The following is an 18,926-nucleotide window of genomic DNA, read 5'->3' as shown; positions in this document are numbered from 1 at the left end:
AGCTATGGTAAATTGGTAGGTCCCCTGGGTGGCAGGTACAGGATGCAGGTGTCCTCTTCACAAGGCTCAGGCTGGGAGTGTGAGGTCTGTGTGAGTAACGGGTATATAGGAACCAGCCAGCCAGCCCCAGGCAATCTGTAGGTATATGCAGGGAGAACTAAGTTTGATGGGGACACTTGAGTTTCAAGTTTGGCTTCATATTCTAGAAACCTCACTGTGTGCATTGTTTCCTGGATAGCAATACACCCTTCCCTTCATAACTTGGATGATTTCTGGGACCAGAGTGCGGTTGACACTTTGTTCCTTTGTCTCCACAGCTACCCGTACAGCGAGGACTCCAGCCAGGGAGAGCAGTATATGAACACAAGATGCCCTGCATGGTGTGATCGAATCCTCATGTCCCTGTCTGCCAAGGAGCTGGTCCTTAAGGTAGGAGGGAGCCCTGAGCTGACCATGGAGAAGGACTGCAGTCTGGGGACACGAGTAGAGCACTCAGGCCCCTGTAGGCACCGCTGTCATCTTAGTAGAAGCACAAAGACCCTGCTGACAGCAGTCTAGCCGTAGTTTATTGTATGGTGTTCTGTGTTCTTGTGGGGTTCACAGGAACACCTACAGGTTATGTAAAGCAAAACAAGTTGCCTTTGGCTCAGCAGGATTAGGATGAAGGGGTAATGTGCTCAAATCACAGATGGGGGGGGTTCCAGATTTCCTATTATTTTTACTCCCCATATTTTATACGTAAATTGCATGTTTTGAAAAGTACCAATATCTGAATTAGCTCATGGCCCCATCCATGTAAATCTAATAGTAAAAAGGACAAAATCATGCAGGGACAGCAGTTGGAGGCTGAGTGTGTGCAGAGCCACAGTCAGACCAAGGTGTGGGCCCTTGGTGAAGAGGAAGTGAGAGGAGGACCTACAGTGAACTGGGGCATTTGTGTTCTGCTGCTCCATCCCTATTGCTGGAGTCCAATGCTGGGGAGGGAGGATTCGTACCTTTGCTGTGCTGCTGGATTGCACTATAGTCCCCATGAAGTGCCACTGGCTATCCCTGTGCCAAACATCCACATACACACTTTTGGTCCTCCCCCAGCTTGTGGGATAGGCCTGCCATCCTCTACCTGAGGATGCTGGTCTTTGCTGTGTAGCCACTGTCGCCCAGGTCCCAGGCTTTTCACCACTCCTGTGTTCCAGAACACAATGGGTGCAGCTGGTGTTCACGCCTTGGCCATAGAGAGGAGTTTGCAGGCAGGTATGCCGAAACCAAGGGTGGTGGCCAGAGCCTCTTGGATCTGCAGCAGCCTTAGCACACAACCCTACCTTCTAGCCTCCTGGGCAGGTCTTGTGCCCCAATATGCCCTCTCTGTGGAAAGCCCACTCGGCAACCCAAAGCTACATTATCTGTGACCTAGGCCTTTTCATTTGCTCCCTTGAGCCAATGAGCACAAAAATTAGGCATGCAGTAGAGTCCCCCAGTTTTCTACAGCGGCAGCCTCAGCCTCTCCATGCGACTGGGGTGGACAGAAGAAACTGATGTCATCCACCGAGAAAACATAAGATCATAAAAAGTGCATCTTGTGGTAGTGGGTCCCTAAGATAAGTGCACTTTGGTTAGTGACCGGAAGGCTGCCAGGAACCTGTGAGGTCAGGCAACGCCCTGCATGCACACCTTTGGAGGGGAAGGCAGCCGTGGAGCTTGTTTACATGTGCTCACATCTCTGGTCTCCAGAGCCCGGATTCATAACTCAGAGCCACATTGGCAGAACCAGCTCTGCCCTTTATCTAAACTGAGAATAAAGCCTTTAGGAGAGTTCCCACCTGCGGGGGCTGGAGTCCCTGGGGCTCACAGTAAGGCACCTCCAGAGTGTCTCAGGCCGCCTCCCAGTACCATCCATCATGCCATGCGCTGGTGCCCTCATCATGTTCTGTTCTGCCTCCTGAGTCCTAAACCTCCAGGCGGCATGGTGCCTGGGAGCCTCGGTGACGAATGCTCAGTGAGGTGTGCCTGTGTCCTGTCTGAGCCCCTCTGTAATTTGTTTATCTGTCCAAAGATTATGCAGCTGAAAACCCACGATTTTATGCTGCCTTTGTAAATTACCATGCAGCGTTTGATGGATGTTCCTCCACTTCCGAGGAGTCGGCCACATGCTCCTGAAAGATGGGCAAGTGCTCATGCATGCGGTGCTGAAGGTTATGTTTCCATACTTTCTGGCAGGCGATCATGCCAGAGAGTAAATCTGACCTTAAGCTTCCTACTGCATTAAAGATAAGTCAGTTTTAACTTTATCGTAGATGCTTCAGCTGCAGGTATAAAACTCCAGCCTGGTCAGAGTTGACTGACTGATTAGCATTGACAAAACCTCTGCCTTTCAACCCAGAGCCAAAGGTCTGCCAGGAAGTACAGGGAGCAGTCCATTAATATGCATACGTGGCCTGCGCTGGGTTAATAAAGCAGGCTTTGAGAAGCAAGTGTAAATAGGGAAAATGGGAAACAGATGAGCTACTCAGATAAGGACACACCCTTAGGAAGGAAGCTCCGAGGGGCACTGTTGCAGGCCTATGGACTGTGTGCCTGCCAGTGGACAGGCAGAGGAGACCTGGGGTGTCCCAACCCCTAGGCTGACCAGACACCCCTCTCCTCTAGAGGCAGGGTTCCTCTCAGCAGAAGAGCCAGCCACATAGCCAGCCAGCCTAGGCCCCCCCCCCCCGCCAAAGCCTTCTTGCAACAGCCCCTCCCCTCTTAGCCCAAGGATACCCAAAAGCCCCTGTCTGTCCCCTCCTGGAAGGACCACACATTGCCTCAGCCTTCTTACACCCCCCTCTCTGTTTGCTTCCAGTCAGAGAGCGAGGAGAAAGTTGCCACATACGACCACATCGGGCCTAATGTCTGCATGGGAGACCACAAGGTGATGTGTGCAGTGTGCCGCTGAGGTCCATGGGCTGAACCCCTGTGGGTGGGTAGTGTGTGGTCATCATATCATTTCCTTTTGTCTGACTTTACCAAGCAAGCAACCTCAATTAATTTCATTTTAATAAAATACCAAAGGATGCGTGGATGAGTAAGCAGAAGACATGATCAATCATAACAGAAGATAATCTCACTGTGTGGGAAACATCATGTCAGCTGGTTATGATTGAAGGCTGCTTCTTGAATATACTTTGGGGCTGTGTTCCTGGCCTTCCTATGCCGGGCTCATTCCTGTCAGAGTGAGGTTACAGACCAGGTGTGTCTCACAGACCAGGTGTGTGTGCATTGACCATCTGCACAGATTTCCCATGCATGGCTGCCCTGAACCCAGAGTGGCCCACCACCCCAGTGGCATGAGGCCAGGTGACAAATCTCAGCCAAATTAGACAAGTCCACATCCTCCATATCTAAGGGCTCTGAGGGAGGGACACTGCATACCCTGGTCACAGGTGCATACATCCCTCTGCATTTGGAACTTACTCCACAGTCCCTTACACTGATTCCTCTCTGGAACCCAAAGAGTTTGTGTGGGTCCTTTCATGGCCCAGCTCTTAGCTCCCAGGTCCAGGCTGTCTCAATCCCTGCTTCATACACACGGACTGCCTTCATCTCCTCTAGACTGAGTTCCAGAAGCTCAGGAGACATGAGGGCCCAGAGTCTGGGAAGGGTGGGCGGCAAGCTGTGCATGCTGACACCCCCCTTTTCTCCCACTGCAGCCGGTGTTCCTGGCCTTCCGAATCGCACCTGGGGCAGGTAAACCTCATGCCCATGTGCACAAGTGTTGTGTCGTGCAGTGACGTGGTGGTAAATATGGCTCCTCCTTGCTCTCTTTTCTGCAGCTTTCCTGGTGTGTTTGATCCTTTAACAAATTACTAATTCCACTCCAGGGAAGAGGTGCCAGCGCCATGAGAGGATCCTCGAGAGACCTCCCTGTAGCAGTGTATCGAACTCATCCTCCTAACAGCTGCATCGGAACCCGCCCAAGCATCACCTGCTAGACGGCCGGCCCCACACTTCGCTTCAGCCTCCGGACCTCCGGAAAGCCTCACATACCTCACTGTCGTGTCTGTCACGTGACATTGTAGACATATTGGGTTTAATCAAGCCACAGTCCTATTGCCAAAACTCTAACAGACAGCCGAGCGCCTGTATTTTAGACTTCACAGTTTTCCATTTTTAATGATTGTCTGTGGAGGAAGCTTCTCCATTTAGAGCCCCAGGTGTCCAGCGTCCCTCTCTGCCAGGAGGAGTGTGCCGGGCATTAGCCCAGGCAGCAAGGCTGCCATGTGTGCTCAAGCCCGAGGCCCCGAGGTCTGACTCTACTGCCATGTTCCATGGCGTCTGAATCACACTGCAGCTGCTTTCCATTTTTATATATATAAATACATATAAATATATACTTTTTAAAAATAATTTATAAATCTTACCAAAACTTATGCTGAATATACTTTCCAGTATGAGTGCACGAGTGTCCTAAGCAGGCAGAACCGCAGTCTAGTTGAATGGCGAGTCCATCCGCAGTCAGCAGGTTCCTGAGACAGGGCCTAGCAAGTGCCCAGGGGAGAGGCTCCTGCGGCATGCCTGCACTAGCAGCTTGTCACTCTCCTGCCTTTTTCTGTGTAATACTGAGAACTGAATGTGAAGTTTATAGCTAGCCTGGGTGTACCTTTTAAGAATTTTGTAAACCGTTTTGTCTGTCTTTTGTTACCGTTTTATGGTGCCAAGTATCCTACATTAAAACCATAATCTCGTGGGAGAATTAGAAGTAGCCTCGTCCACTTCCCACAGATCGCTTCTAGCATGGGCTGTGTGTAAACGTGGCAGAGAAGCGATGGGTGATGCTGGGCACAGCCTGTTGCCCTTACTCACACCCAGCACTGAGTACCACGGAAGGCGCCTGCGGAGCCTGCTGAGGAAACACAGCGTGCTTTTATTGATTTACTTCTGAACACTACAGTTCCTGGATGGGGCGGAGGCGCGAGTTAATGTCGGTTTCCCTAGAAATCACCGAAAGCCGGCCTGTGTCCTTGATGCCAGGGTCGGGTCTGTGACTGCCATGGTCGCTGCTTGCCAATGTGCCATGTCCGCAGCGGTTGTCTGTGGGTTCCAGCTGTGGGTCCTTCCTCTGAAGGCCTCTGGAAGTGACTGCTCGGTTCCTAAGCAATAAAATTGATCATGGTGAAATAGTTCCTGCGCCCTGTCTCTTGCTTCACTTTCCCGTGGCTTTGGCATGCTAAGTGCCAGAGCAGTCTCCTTTGTACCCTGTTTGCTCTGGTCCATTCTCATTCTGGGAATCTCAGTGTCCCCTTCTGCCACAGGGCATCAAGCCCTCAGAAAAATCACCTCAGACTTTTTACTGTAGTGTAAAAAGCCTGGTCCCTCACTATTTTAAATGGAATTATACAAATGCTTTTCTTTTGCTTTGAACAAAACCTGCAACAAAATTTCTCTGCTCTGAACTTTGGTCGAGAAACAACACAGAAACAACACATTGCCCCATTTAAGAAAACAAAATCTTTGGGTTCCTTTTAAAGAAAGCCAGTGGATTGAAAGAAGCACTTGACTTTAGTTGATGGAGCCACAGCACAAAAGGCAAAGCAAAACATTAGCTTCTCGTGATTCTAATAAATATCTTTTAAATGCAGTGCAATAGAAATCTTGTCGTGAATAGCTCATGTTGAAATTACACAATTGACGATCCGTGCATTAAAAGGTGCAGCTGTGCAGGGCGGAGAGAGCCAAAGCTGGAGGTGGAGTATTTTCCTGCTCCAGAGAATTGTAGCCCTGAAAGGGTCTACCTACCGTGGAGGGAAGCCAGACTCTTCCCTGGCTGGGCACGAGCTGCTTTACATACTAGCTCAGGTAGGAGTGACAGTAAACAGGCTGCTAGTCAGGAGTGACCCTGCTGAGGGCCCTCTGAGAAACCAGTGGTGGGTGTCAGGGCGGCTAAAACAGGCTGAAGGCTTTGAGCTGCTTGGGCGGGCAGGCAGGGATTCTCACCATCTCTGCAGCCCAGCTTAAAGCCATGCTTTCTCCCAATTACTCTGTTAAGACTGATAGCCTCAAGCCTTATTACCGGCAGCTGGACTTCAATAAGTACTTATATTTAAAATATTTAGAATTCTGGCTAAATGGGATAATCATTATAAAATAAATACTTGTGATAGAACGCAGCCCACGCTTTGAAGCAGAGCTGATTTGGCCCGAACCAGGACAAGGGCACTGAAAAACAGGAACACTCATTGTCCCAGCTTGCACAAAAAGAAAAAAAAAAAATTAAAGAGTAGCGCGAGGGCGCCAGCTGCTTGCGATGCGGGCAAGCCTTGCTGGACTTTGGGGCCCACTTCAAGTATGGTTAAATGTCTGTCCCAACTTCATCCATTTGAGTCAGCATTGAACATCTCTGGTAGGGGTGCAGCGGATGCCATACTTCTGGCCACAGGAAATAGAAATCATACCTGCTTTGGGGTCTCTTCCACCGAGTTCCCTGCTGGTCCGGCTCGTTCAAGCACTGAGCTGCCGTGTCCTTCCCTTCCCGGAGCAACGAAAACTGCCTTTGCTTGGCCTGGGCTCCAGACGCTCAAGTCTCACCAGGTCCATTCTCCTGTAAACTGCCATCACTGTGCGCTCTGGGACCATCACCATGCGCTCAGCCTCTGAACCCAAGGCGCACACCGGCCCCCGGGTCGTCATCAAGCACTGTCGTGCCCTGGCCCTGCACCAGGCCCTGGCGCCCACATGGGGAACAGGTGGGGTCCGGAGGGTCCTGCCGCCTGCCCGCCCGCTGGCGCCAGCTCCGTAAGGAAGAAACACGATGTGCAGCCTTGGGAGCCACAACTCCGACGGGGACGTGTTAAATAATTTATTGATTATACAAAGTGACCGGCCCAAACCCCGCACTCCGCACCTCACGCCGAGGCCGCGCCAATGTCCGCTTTATAACTTATTCTGTAAAAATATATATACACACTGCGGCTGGGCGGCTGGTGTCGGGGCATGCCGCGCGCCCCCGTTCCCGGGTTCTCTGGCCTGGCCGCATCCTCACAAGGCGTCCCCCACGCTGCCGCCGCACGGGCTAACCAGCGCCAAGTTCGAGGGTTTGTGCTTTTTGAGTAGCCGCGTGATCTTCTCGTCGTCGGAGTTGGGGTCCAGGGGCCGGTTGTACTCGTCATCGTCCTCCGCGTCTGAGCCACCCACCTTTAGCTTCTCGGCATCCGAGTCCTGCTTCTTTTTAGCCGACGCCATCTCTGCCGCGTGTCGCTTGCGCCACTTAGTCCGCCGATTCTGGAACCACACCTGGGGGGTTGGAGAGGGACCATGAGGCGGGCACCGAGGCTCGCCAAATCAACCAGCACTCCGGACCCGCCTGGCACCAGCGCTTTCCGCGGTCAGGCCGCAGAAGAACGGCCGCTCTCCCGCCGTTCGCAGGACGCGGGCTCCTGGCCCCGCCACAATACTGCTGGACCCCGGCCCATTCGAGCTCACCTTCACCTGGCTCTCGGTCATTCCCAGAGAGTAGGCAAGCCGCGCGCGCTCTGGGCCTGCCAGGTACTTGGTCTGCTCGAAAGTCTTCTCCAGCGCGAAGATCTGCTGGCCAGAGAACGTCGGCCGCGAGTGTTTCTTCTTGCCATCCTTGTCCAGGACCCCTCCGGCTTGGGCTGCGAAGAAGAGCGGATGAGCGCCGTCCACGGCCCGCGCCCAGCCCCGCTCCTCACCGCAACCCGCGCGGGTCACTTACCCGAGCCGGTCAGGCGCGGGTCCCTCCAGGGAGAGCCCTGCACCACTCCGGGCCAGAAGATGGGCGGGCGCCCAGGCAATTCCGCCAGCGGCTTGGGGTAGCCCCGTGCCACGGCTGCCGCGGGCCCGAAGTAGACACCTGCCGACGAGGCGAGCCCGTTGAGGCGGGGCAGACCTCCCAGGAGGCCGCCACCCGTTGCACCCACCGGCCGCCCCAGGATGTCGCTGATGCCGTGAGGAGTGCCTAGAGGCAACTGCGCACCAAGGCTGCCTAGGGTGGGCGCCTTGAAGCCCGCCGGACCCTGCAGCGCGTAGGGGAACAGCGACGTCTTCATCTCAGCCATGTTGTGCAGCGCAGCCAGAGGCGCGCTGCTCAGCACAAACGCGCCCGGGCGGTTAGCGTCCATGGGCGCCGCCGCCGCCGACCCGGGCTCCCATCCGGGCCCCGCTGCCACCGCCCGCGCCCTCCGACTCGGGAAGTTTGAGCGCAGCGCCGACGGGCGCCCACTGAACTGGGACGCGTGGAACGCGTTCAGACGGACGCCGACGGCCCCCACGGGAAAGCAGGAGAACCGACGGCTGAAGCGCGGAATGTACAGCGGGCAGAAAGAAGGCAGGGATACTAGGATCGGCGGCGGCGGCTGCTCCGGGGCAGGTCGGAGCAGCGCTGCACAGGACGGACGCACTGATAACCGCGGGGCCTGGGCGCGGCGCGCGCGCTGATTGGCTGTAGGCACTGGCGACCAAGCCATTGGCCAACGTCCCGCCCGTCTGCGCGCGCCCCCGCCGGCCATGCACTCCATGAAGGACCCATTAGCGCGGCAGGTACCTCCGGGGCTGTAAATTTGCCCCCTGATTTATCTCCCCAGAGATGAAATAAATCCCGTTGGATGGGAGTTTAGTTAGGCAAAGGTTTTAATGAGAAAATCAGGAAAAAATACGAGAACATATTTTATCAACCGAAAGAATGTAGATTTCAAGATCCACTCCGCAAGCTCAGTACGCCCAGCTCAGGGAAAAGCCTGGGAGGGCTGGATGCCACAGGGGCTCCCTCCCGGACCAGAGCCCAAGCCCCGTACTGCAGTTCCTTAGCCTCCCCAACTTGTGGTGGCGCCAACTGGAGTGAACTTGTGGGTATCACTTTCCTGAACGCAAAGGGTGGAATCTAGTGACCAAATGGTTATATTTGGCTCTCTCAGATCTACCAAAATCCGCCAACTGACATTGGCTCCAGGTAATGTTCGGGCAAGGCCGGTGGCCCTGGTACTATGCGCCTGTTAGTGTATACATTGCCCCAGCCCCACGGGTACGAACTCTTTGTAGTTGGGTGGGGAATCGGCCTTCCCTTCGAGGTTTTCTGATTATTAGGCATTCACCTGGGAGGTTACTTGAGCCAGACCTTGAGATTCAGGGCCAGGATTTGCCTGCCCGTGGGTTTCCAGCGAGTTCATCAGGCGGCGAGGCCCAGGATACAGGCAGCGACCTCGGAATTCAAGATCCAAGACGAAAAAAATCACCACACTCAATGACTTAAGATGCGTGTGCGCTTGCAGTCTAGAGGGCAGAGCACGGACTATATACTGGCCTGTGGGGTTCACTTGGTTCTAAATCGTTTTCTAGTAGAGCGGCCTCTCACCCTCATAGAATTGCTGGGGTGAATGAAACTGTAGCGGGCTAGAGCAGAGCCAGGCAGGCTATGAGAAGGACGCACACTGACTCTTTCTTTGGTCCTCTTGGGTGGCGTTTCCGGTTAACCTTGTGATAACTACTAGTGATTGTGATACAACCCGTGGAAACAGAACCACAGATCCTGTCCTGAGATCTAGAGGCCCTGTGCCTTTGTGGGGCAGATTGCTAATAACGACTTCCCCTTTTTGTCCTGGTCTCCAAGGTTTCTTTGTCATTGGAAGAAAATGATCCCAGTGGCTCCACGCAGAGGCCTAACGTCCATTCCCGTTGCTCCTCTTACAAGTTCGTTTTCGTTTTCTTACAGTGTGTGCCAGGGTCTTGACGCCTCGGGTCTCCAACAGGTCAAGGCTTAAAAAGTCATTCTATGATGGGAACTGGAAATAAGCTCTGTGGTGGCCCCTGACTCCTGCACAACCTGGCAACTGAAAGACTTGGCTCGTGGCCCCTAGCGCCTAGAGGTTTCAGTGTAGTGGATTCCTAGGCTGAATCTGCACTCTCAGGATCGGATTGAGCGCTAGCGATCAGCGGGAGCTAAATTACCTTCAGCGCACAGGCGCAGAGCACACAGCCCTCTGGACCCCTGGGCTGCTGATAGTACCCAGCCTTTAGACCCGCCCTTTGCCTCACTTTTGCTCCACTTTGGTTAGAATCTCGATGCGCTCCGAGGATCTGAAGGACAGTCCGTGGTAGAGTGCGGACTTTACTGGGCTCGCGGGAGACCACGAGGGAATTCAGAGACTCCAGGTCTTGCGAAGAGGGACCCAGAGCTGGGAGCAGCGTGGGGATGGGGCGGGAGAATGCAGGGCGGGCCGAGTGGGAGGTGTTGAAACCTCCTACCCTACTTCAAGCAGACTCTGAACATAGAAGCGAGCTAGGAAGACAGCGGGTCCTCGGAAAAAAGTATTCGGAAAGGCGCACCGCGAGACATAGCTAGTGTGCTCTGACCTTTCGCATGCTCGCGGAGCCCCCGGTTGTGAGGCAGGAGGAGTGCCGCAGTTCCACTCTGTGATTTTTTTTTTTCACAGACAAGTCCTAGCCTCGTTAAACCTAGGAATCGAGAAATTCAGCGGCCCTGGATCTGTGTACAACTCCCGGCCCGCTCCATTGGGTCTGACACCCGCCTTCTGTCTGGATACACATTGCGTTGCTCTGCCTGGGATCAGAGACTCGGGGTGCGGTGAAGCCAGTGTGCCCGATGAATGAAGCTGGAGCGCTAGAGTACGGGATGAGGAGTGGAGTGAGTTGTGTTGCTCTCTGTAAGCTGTCTTACCTAGCTCGTGGGGGCGCTTCCTACCCCTGAGAGGACTGGGCACAAAATTCATCTTCCTCTACCGCAGCCGGTCAGAATAGAGGGACTAAACTCCCTCTTCCCCACAGAGTTCCCTCTCCTGGAGCTCCTCCTGTACCCCCAGGCTCTGCCCTCTGGGTTGGGCCAAGGACGATGCCCCTCCCCTCCCAACTCTCGTTCCCGCTCTCTCCAACCGGTCAGAAGGCGCTAGAGCCTTCGGCCTGCCCACGGAGATGCGATCCCTGGGGGCTCCTTCCCTGTGGCTCTGGAGAGGTTCGCCATCTCCTGGTCTTGAAGAAAATGTCTGATGAGGAAGACTGCTGGCTCTTTCTGAGCAAACTTAGCTCGGATTGGAAGTCCATTTGTTCGCCGTTCGATACTTCACTTAGTCTACGTTTATTTGTCGTGCACCCGCGTGTGCCTAGTGGCCCTGTCCTGGGTGAGTGCCCTGAAGGTAGCTAATTAAGGCTTCCACCTCCTCCCGCTACGGGGAAAGGTGAACGGGGAAAGGTGACCCACCTAGGGTGGAAGGGAGTCTCCGGGAAACCACCTTGTCAGAGGGTTCGTGGAAGGGAACAGCTTGTCACAGCAAGCATGAGAGGCGCCCAGACACTGTGGACACTATGCTTTAAGGAAGCCAGACTCGTTGGTGAGACCCTAGCCTTGAAGGATAGACTAACAGCAGTTACTTGTCCTGCCTTCAGCTCGTCCATTCTGGACGGGAGTTTTGGCAGCCCTTCGGTAGCTTTGTCCTTTGCAGAGGTGTGAACACTTCCCAAAATGTCTGTGAGTGACCCAGCAAGCAGGGTTCTAGCCTCAGGACTGGGTTACTTTCACCGGTGCGGGGAGGTGGGGGTGGAAGGGGAGTGGGGTGCAAAACGATCGCTGAGTCACTACAGCTGTTGAACTTCCTGACCACACTCACCGGGCTCGGGATAAAAGGGAAGAGGTGGGGTACAAAGGCCCCGAAGGATTGCCTAAGCTAAAACCCGCCCTTCACTATTTTGGGGACTTTTGAAGAGGCCCACCAGGATGCTCTGGGGTTGCTTAAAGTCAACAAAAGAGGAAATGGGCGCTCCTTTCTCCAGCGCCCTCTAGTGCCCTAACCGTACCAGAGCAGCAGAGGACTAAGGTGTTAGAGACCCCAGGCCGGGCCAGGAGCTCTGGGAGAAGGACATTGGCCCATGGAGGGAGGTACAGGTCCTGAGGCAGAGGCCTCTTTATCTCCCATCTGTTCAACTGCTGCCACTTTCCTGACTCCTTTTCCAGGAGAGGTCAGCATAGAACAGGCTGGGGTCCACGCTGCCTGCTCCAGGTCCCTTGTGGATGAAGGGCCCTGTGTTCTGTGACGGGGACTGAAAAGAAAAAAGAAAAAAAAAAGATTAAATAAACAAAACATATGCCAGAACAGTGGGTTCCAAAGTGTCCGAAAGGCTAGGTGGTAGTCCATCTTTTTAATCTCAGCAACCACAAGGCAGGGGTAGGTGGATCTTCATGAGTTCAAGGCTAGCCAGGGCAGGGAGCTACAAAGAAGACGCTGTCTCAAGACAAAAACAAAACAGCACGTGGAGGTTTTATTTGAGACCTTCCTGCCGCTAACACGTGGTGAGAGGGAAGTGAGAAAGAGGATGAGGAGTAGTGCAGTGCTCCCCAACAAGTGGCAGTGCTCCCCAACAAGAGGCCCGAGTATACAGCTGGGCAGGGAGGGAAGCTCTGAGTTGGGCCACTATTTGTTTGAATAGCGCACGTGGCTCTGGGACTCAAGAACCAGAGAAAGCTGAAGGAGAGCTAGAAAGAGGGCCCAAGGCAGGATGAAAGTCTGCCTTCTGCCTCTTGACAGGAAACCACCTGAGCAGCAGGAGGGCTGGAGGAGTCCAGGTGTCAGTTAAAGGTGAGCCCCCTGAGATTGGTCATGGAGGTTGGGGTCCCTTGTTCTTTCCCCAGACCTCTGGGCTTTGCTGAGCCTGGCCAGGTATCTTCTTCCCTGTGAACCCCACCACGGACTCCACCCTACCTCCTCACTCCAGTTCTCTCCTTTACACCCCGTTTGCTTTTGTATGTGTGCATCTTCCAGGGGAAAGTAATGAACTGAAGATTGTGCCACCCAGTTTCTTTCATGGTTCAGCGGAACTGGCTACCTTCTCCAGGGAAAATGCTGCCAGCAGCATCCAGAAGCCTGTTCTGCAGCACAGTCTTCCCGCCACATGAATGCAGGAGGAGTTGATTTCTATCACAAACCTAGTTTCCTATAGCTCTCTGGGTATTAAGGTCAATCCAGGGTGTCAGGAGCAGCATCTCCAGAAGGAGGGGTGAGGAGGGAACCTTGGACTGGGAAGTTCTTTCCCATGTTTTCACTGAAGTCCTGGGAGAAGAAACTGCCCTTACTCTCTGAGGGCGGTGAAGAGCCTCTGAGAGCTGGCATAACTAGTGCAGGGCAGGAGAGTCTATGTCTTCCTACTTTCCCAGAGATTCAAATTCCCAGATTGGCAGATCCCTGCTTGCCCGTGCATAGGGGTGACCTCAAAGAAGGGCAACTGTGCCAGGGAGTTAGCTTTGCCCTGCCAGGTATTAGATGGGGAAGAGGCTGCAATGACCCCAGGACTACCTCATTAAGATGCCTAGGATGCTAGCGTGGTTCACAGCCTGATCAATAACCAAGGGGGCAGATGGTCAGACAGTCACAGATAGGGGAAGGTCCTCACAAGGATGTGTGGACCCATTTCCAGCACACTTCCTCTGTATGCCATTCAGGAACCAGGAAAGATCCTATCTGTGTGCAAAGAAGAGGCTAGAACTCCTCAGTTTAGATGGCTTCTGTGATACTGTTCAGGCCTGACTTGCGGTCAGGGCAGGTGGGAGGATGCAGGTGGCTTCTAGGAGCCTGATCTCTGTCTGGCTGTCTTAGTTAGGGTTTCTATTGCTGTTAAGACACGCCATGACCATGGCAACTCTTATAAAGGATAATATTTCACTGGGGTGGCTTACAGCTTCAGAAGTTGAGTCCATTATCATCATGGTGTGTCATGGCGGCACGCAGGCAGACGTGGTGCTAGAGAAGGAACTGAGAGTTCTGCAACTTGATCCGCAGGCAGCAGAAGGAGTCTGTGTCCACACTGGGGGTAGCTTGAGCATAGGAGATCTCCGGCCCTTACAGTGACACACTTCCTCCAACAAGGCCACACCCACTCCAACAAGGCCATACCTAATAGTGCTTGGGGGGGCAATTACATTCCAACTACCCCACTGACACAGAAATATCTAAAGGCCTCCTTTTGCTCAGTCTCAGCCCTGCTGAGAGACTCCCATTTCTGTAGTCTCCAAGAATGATGCTGGGTATACATCATTCACACTGTGTGGCTGACTCCCATGCTCAGCACTGGGGACCCTAGTCCTCAGTTCCTGTGGCTGCCACAAGGTTCCCAGACAAAGGCTTCACTCCTCCTTATGAATGCCCTTCTCTGGGAGAATGAAAATCTTTGGTGCTTCCAGCTTTCCTGGGCTGCTGTGCTTGGGTTTTAGTCCCATCCCATTGATTCTTTAGTCCCAAACTAGCACTGAGACCATCAGGTACCAAGTTTCAAGGAGCTTGGATGAACCAATGGCTAATGACCCTGCCAAGGCAGCAGTTGGATGCTCAAGGATGTGGTGTTCGATGAGGTGTTCTGTTCCAAACAAATCTGAGCCCCGACCTCATCTCCTGGGCCGGCCCTCTCTCCTCCGCCTTTGGATATTCGGTCCCTTCCATGGCTGTGATTTGTTGGAAAGTACCTGACTCTCATTTGGAGACCAGGGCATCTTCCTCCTCCACAGCTGTCTGTGTCCAAGCAAGTTGGGCAGCAGAACTCCTCCAACCCTCTCCCGTGTGTTGGAAACCTGAGTGGGAGACAAGGTGGGGGCTGGGGAGCAGAACTGCCTAAGTCACCCGAGGGCCTGCCCTAGGAGCAAGCGGGCAAGAGGTAGAGAGGGCTAAGGCTTTCTAGGGGGTAGTCACATGCCACCCAAGGTGCAGTCTTCCCGGGGGTCTAAGAATCTTGTCTCCTTCAGGGAAGGACAAAGAGAAGAGACTGTAAATCATGGCGCAGAGCTAATTCCCCAGGGCCTCTCAGGCACAGATGTGCAATCGCTTGTAATGAGCTCTCTCTGGGGGCCTCCAGGGGGTCTGACCACGCGCCACAGGAGCTAATTGAGTGCTGAGCCTGGTAAAAGATTTGTGTTAAGGCTACTGCTCTGGCTATCGCTGTTGTGATACAGGGATGGGATTGGACCACACCGGCTGGGAGAAATGGTAAAGTGTGTGTGTGTGTGTGTGTGTGTGTGTGTGTCTGTGTCTGTGTCTGTGTGTCTGTGTGTGTGTCCAGAGGAGCTCTTGGCATGCTTCAGGCAGGAGCAGGGCCCTCTGCAAGTGGAGGTATTTTTCTGATGATGAGAGATTCAGCTGGTGTCCAAGTCTGTACCTCCTGAAGCAGGCTACCTCCAAGTATCTTGGGAAAGCTTTTCCTGAGCAACCTTGCACAAACAAAGCCCCTGGCCCAGGGTTCCCTGCAGCCCCAGCTGTCCACATCTGGGATGGGGAGGACCAGCAACAATTGCCCCTGAGGTATGTGATCTGAGTGTTCTAGCTTGTAATCATTTTTTTCCACAGCCCCCAGGCTTTTATCCACCTCCCTATCTGATTAGATGGGGGGTGGGAACTTCGCTGGGTGCTTCCTTGGGTGCTTCGATGGACATTAAGCGAATTAGTAGGTTGGAGGCCGACTACCATGTACCGTAGAATTATACCACAAAGAGTAGTGTTTTGTTCTTGTGGATGCTGGTGGGGAAGGTGCTGTTTGTTCTGAGGACTAGTGTAGCACCATAACATTAAAGGTGGAATGACAAGAAAACATAGTTAGTGAACAGAAACCCTGTGGTCATGAACTGCCCCTGCCCTGCCCTGCCCCTGCCCTGCCCTGCCCTTTCCTGTGTGCTCCCATCAGTTGTGGAGGAACCAGTAAAGATGGTGGACTCTCTGTCCTGAGACACTGTGTGAACACCGTGACAGTTACTAGAGCAGACTACATGTTGTCCTCAAGGAAAACACCCCAATGAGTGCAAAGTGGACACACTTGTTCATATTTGGTGACCACCACCACAGGAGAGGGCCAAGTGTGAACAGGAAGTGCCCACAAACGTGCCAAGTGGTGGCGGCAGAATTGCAGGTCTGATGAACCAATTCTAAAAGTATGCTCAGTGTTTTCTTAAATAGGTTTATGATACTTCATTGTGAAATAGACAGCATTTACTCTGGTAAGGCTTGGAAACCCCTGAGGGCACCCCACACCCAGGCAGGTACCATGCAGGACTGGTGGACAGACAACCCAATGCTTCCTTTGCTGCTTAGCACGGGGCTTTCTTCCTGAGAGCACGCATCACTCCCATTAACAAAAAACAATGAGAGATCAGGTCTTCAGAAAGGAGTGGAAGACAAGTGGCTCCTTCTCTCTGACGGATCAGTCTCTGAGTGTTCCTGGAAGCATTGCGTTTGTTTAAGCTCAAAGACTTATTTGAGTGAGGTTAAGTTCAGACAGCCCCAATTGCTGTAGCCAAAGATGACTCTATGCAGTCGTGAGCATGCGCTCTGTGTGTGTGTGCGCATGCGTGCGTGTCTGTGCATCTCTGTGCATCTCTGTGTCTATATAGAAGAGAAGGAAATGCACACGTGAAAATGAAGGACACACAGAATATTTCTGACCTGTGCGTAAATGCATAATCAAGGAGAAAGAATGAATTATGGGCCCTGTACGGGTGTCTGAGAGGGAGGGGGGTGCAGTGGCCAGATGCAGGCCTAAGAAGCTGTGCATGTAGCAAAGTTAAACTGGGGGACCCTTTACACCTCTAACTCTAGCCCCTGACAGGTCAGTCTCATGGGGTCCCTGGCACATGCCCATACTCCTGGTCATCCTGCTTACCCCACAGAGCTGTGGTTTCACCCTACAGAGTCAGCTGTGCTCTTGGCATTATTCTTTTTAGATTTATTTATTTGTTTATTATGTATATAGTATTCTTCCTGCAGGCCTCATTACAGATGGTTGTGAGCCACCACGTGGTTGCTGGGAATTGAACTCAGGACCTTTGGAAGAGCAGGCAATGCTCTTAACCTCTGAGCCATCTCTCCAGCCCTCTTGGCATTATTTTTGACTGTCATTTTTTCAATTCATGGGGAAGAGGGTGGATAAAGCTGTTCCCTGACACCTGCATTTTCCCCTAATAGCTTTGGTCTGTAGCAGAGGACTTCACCCAGATTGTCCCTGTAGGGAAGTGTGGTGAGCACTCGTGGTGCCCAGGTCTGCTGTGAGCTGGAATTTTGGTGTAAGTGAGCTTCACTTGTGGCTTATACTCTTGAGCACTTACCCTGGGAGCACCATTGAACTTATCCTTTGAGTCCCAAATTGGATGCTCACCTGGGAGTTCTATAATGTGCTGCTCTGGGAGCGGTTTGGGGTCCCATGCAAATGCCCCTCAGCTGCCAGCCAGCTGCCAGCCAGCATTGTTTATGGAATGATGAATCAGAAGAGGCTCCTCTGGGCAATGTTCTGTAAATCTCAAACTGAGGAATCGTGTGTACATTTGACCACACAGCAGCAGCTCTTCAAAGCCCTCCTCTAGACTCCAGGGAAAGGGAGCTGCCAGGGGGGGGGGGCATGGGAGATGGTACTGAGAGGAGCAGGAAGAACAGAAAGGATCCATCAGGACCTCCCTTCATGCCCTTTGGTTTGAGCCAGCCAGCTCAAACCTCCTGACTTGAGCCCCATTGAAACCTCTGTTTGCAAATCAAAACCAGATCCAGAGGCCACTAACTCTGTAGATTACTTTATAGCAATCACAACAATCAGTGAGCAGAATCGAAAGGCTGTGTGATGGGGACTATTGGGATACTGGGTCCCTACCAGCAGCTGCCCTAAGAGAAGTCTGTCTAAGTCAGGTTGTGGTTCACAAGGCCCAAGCTGGATGACCACTAGCTGGCTGCAGCAGAAGACTGTCTCCACTTTTAGGTAGGTGATGAGGCTTCAGTTCAGACTCTACTGTCTGCACTCAGCAACCGCTGATCTTGGAGAAGAAGGTGATAGCCAGGCACTGGGCAGAGCTCCTGAAAGCAGGCAGTCTAAACCAGGGGACCCGGTGTTTAGCCTGATGTATAAGTTGGTGGCTAGAGCACCCGTTGTCACACTGCTCTTCTTCCCAGCTCCGTTCTCACTTCCTAAATGCCTTTGTGCTTATTATTCTCACCATCACTAGCCCAAGTCCAGGTTTCCCATCACAGCTTCAGGATGGCGCACCCACCACAGTAGTGAGTCCAGAAGCTATTCCAAATGTGGCCTCCAGGTGGCAGTGAAAAGCCAGCCTGACAGTGTGACTGATCAACGCTTCACACCTGAAATACACAAACAGAAAGAAACAGCAACCCAGAGCAGTCAAACCCCCTTGTCACCCAAACACTCTGGCTCTTTAAATTAGGAAACGTCAGCTCTTTATTTAGGCAACCCAGTTCTGGGGCAGTGGTTTTCCTCCCGTGTGCTACCCTGCATGCTAGAGGAAGATGGGTCTGTGAGAAGGCCTTGATGAGGGTCCAGATACCACGTAATCTCCTAAAGTTCTCATTGCTGGGTTTATAGTGGACCTAAATCCATGGGTCCTGCAGGACTAAGCATATCACCGGGGCACCGCTGCACAGTTCATTCAGACCTAAGGGTCCATGGGGACAGCACAGCAGGCTGTTCCTATAGAGCTCATGAGAGGGGGTAGGGGGCAGCAGATAATATCAGGGGCAACCACCTGAGGGATTAAGAGGTGATTACTGGACCCTCTCACGGGTAATGGAGTCTTGTTCGGATGTAAGACCTAATCCTGATTCAGAATACACGCAGAGAGAAAGTGAAATAAATTATAGGCATGTTTCTGTCTACATTTTCCAATTTAACTTTGTGGCTCAATCAGATATTAGGGGAACTGTTGCCTTAGAGTGAGAAAACCAAGGTATAGAGAAGTCTGATAATTGTAATTGATTCCAATTTTTGTGACTGAAAGGTGAGATGCTTCCTTACAGTCTTGGCCTACCCCTGCCGTGAAGGGTTCAAGGGGGAGTCTCGGGAGCTGTGGCGCTTTCACACAGACATACAAGCAAGCATCAATGTGGCCCAAAGTCAGTCAGGTTTCACAGAGAGGGAAGCCTGCTATGTGCCTCTGGGTTAGCCTCAGGTCTCAGCCC

The 18,926-nt window shown here is 52.9% G+C and overlaps 2 protein-coding genes across 3 annotated transcripts in view; one reads left to right on the top strand and one right to left on the bottom strand.

The window, feature by feature from the left end:
* Inpp5a (inositol polyphosphate-5-phosphatase A) overlaps positions 1-5,172 on the top strand; it is a 189,060-nt gene extending 183,888 nt beyond the window's left edge. The window contains exons 13-16 of one of the 2 annotated variants that reach the window (XM_057777435.1): positions 318-429; positions 2,837-2,905; positions 3,684-3,720; positions 3,855-5,172. In XM_057777435.1, coding sequence (XP_057633418.1) covers positions 318-429; positions 2,837-2,905; positions 3,684-3,720; positions 3,855-3,928 — 292 coding nt within the window. In that variant the 3' untranslated portion in view covers positions 3,929-5,172. Of the gene's footprint in view, positions 1-317; positions 430-2,836; positions 2,906-3,683; positions 3,772-3,854 lie in introns of both variants that reach the window. The other variant, XM_057777436.1, reaches the window with a different exon arrangement.
* Positions 5,173-6,784: 1,612 nt separating this feature from the next.
* Nkx6-2 (NK6 homeobox 2) lies at positions 6,785-8,351 on the bottom strand. The gene is made up of 3 exons (XM_057777437.1): positions 7,706-8,351; positions 7,453-7,625; positions 6,785-7,263 (listed from the first exon to the last, which is right to left on the bottom strand). Exons 1-3 carry the CDS (start codon positions 8,109-8,111, stop codon positions 7,009-7,011), a joined length of 834 nt encoding a protein of 277 aa, XP_057633420.1. The 5' UTR covers positions 8,112-8,351; the 3' UTR covers positions 6,785-7,008.
* Positions 8,352-18,926: the final 10,575 nt, after the last annotated feature.

Source organism: Chionomys nivalis, chromosome 8, assembly GCF_950005125.1.
Source record: "Chionomys nivalis chromosome 8, mChiNiv1.1, whole genome shotgun sequence".
Classification (NCBI taxonomy): Eukaryota; Metazoa; Chordata; class Mammalia; order Rodentia; family Cricetidae; genus Chionomys; species Chionomys nivalis.
This window is presented reverse-complemented; position numbering and strand designations above follow the sequence as displayed.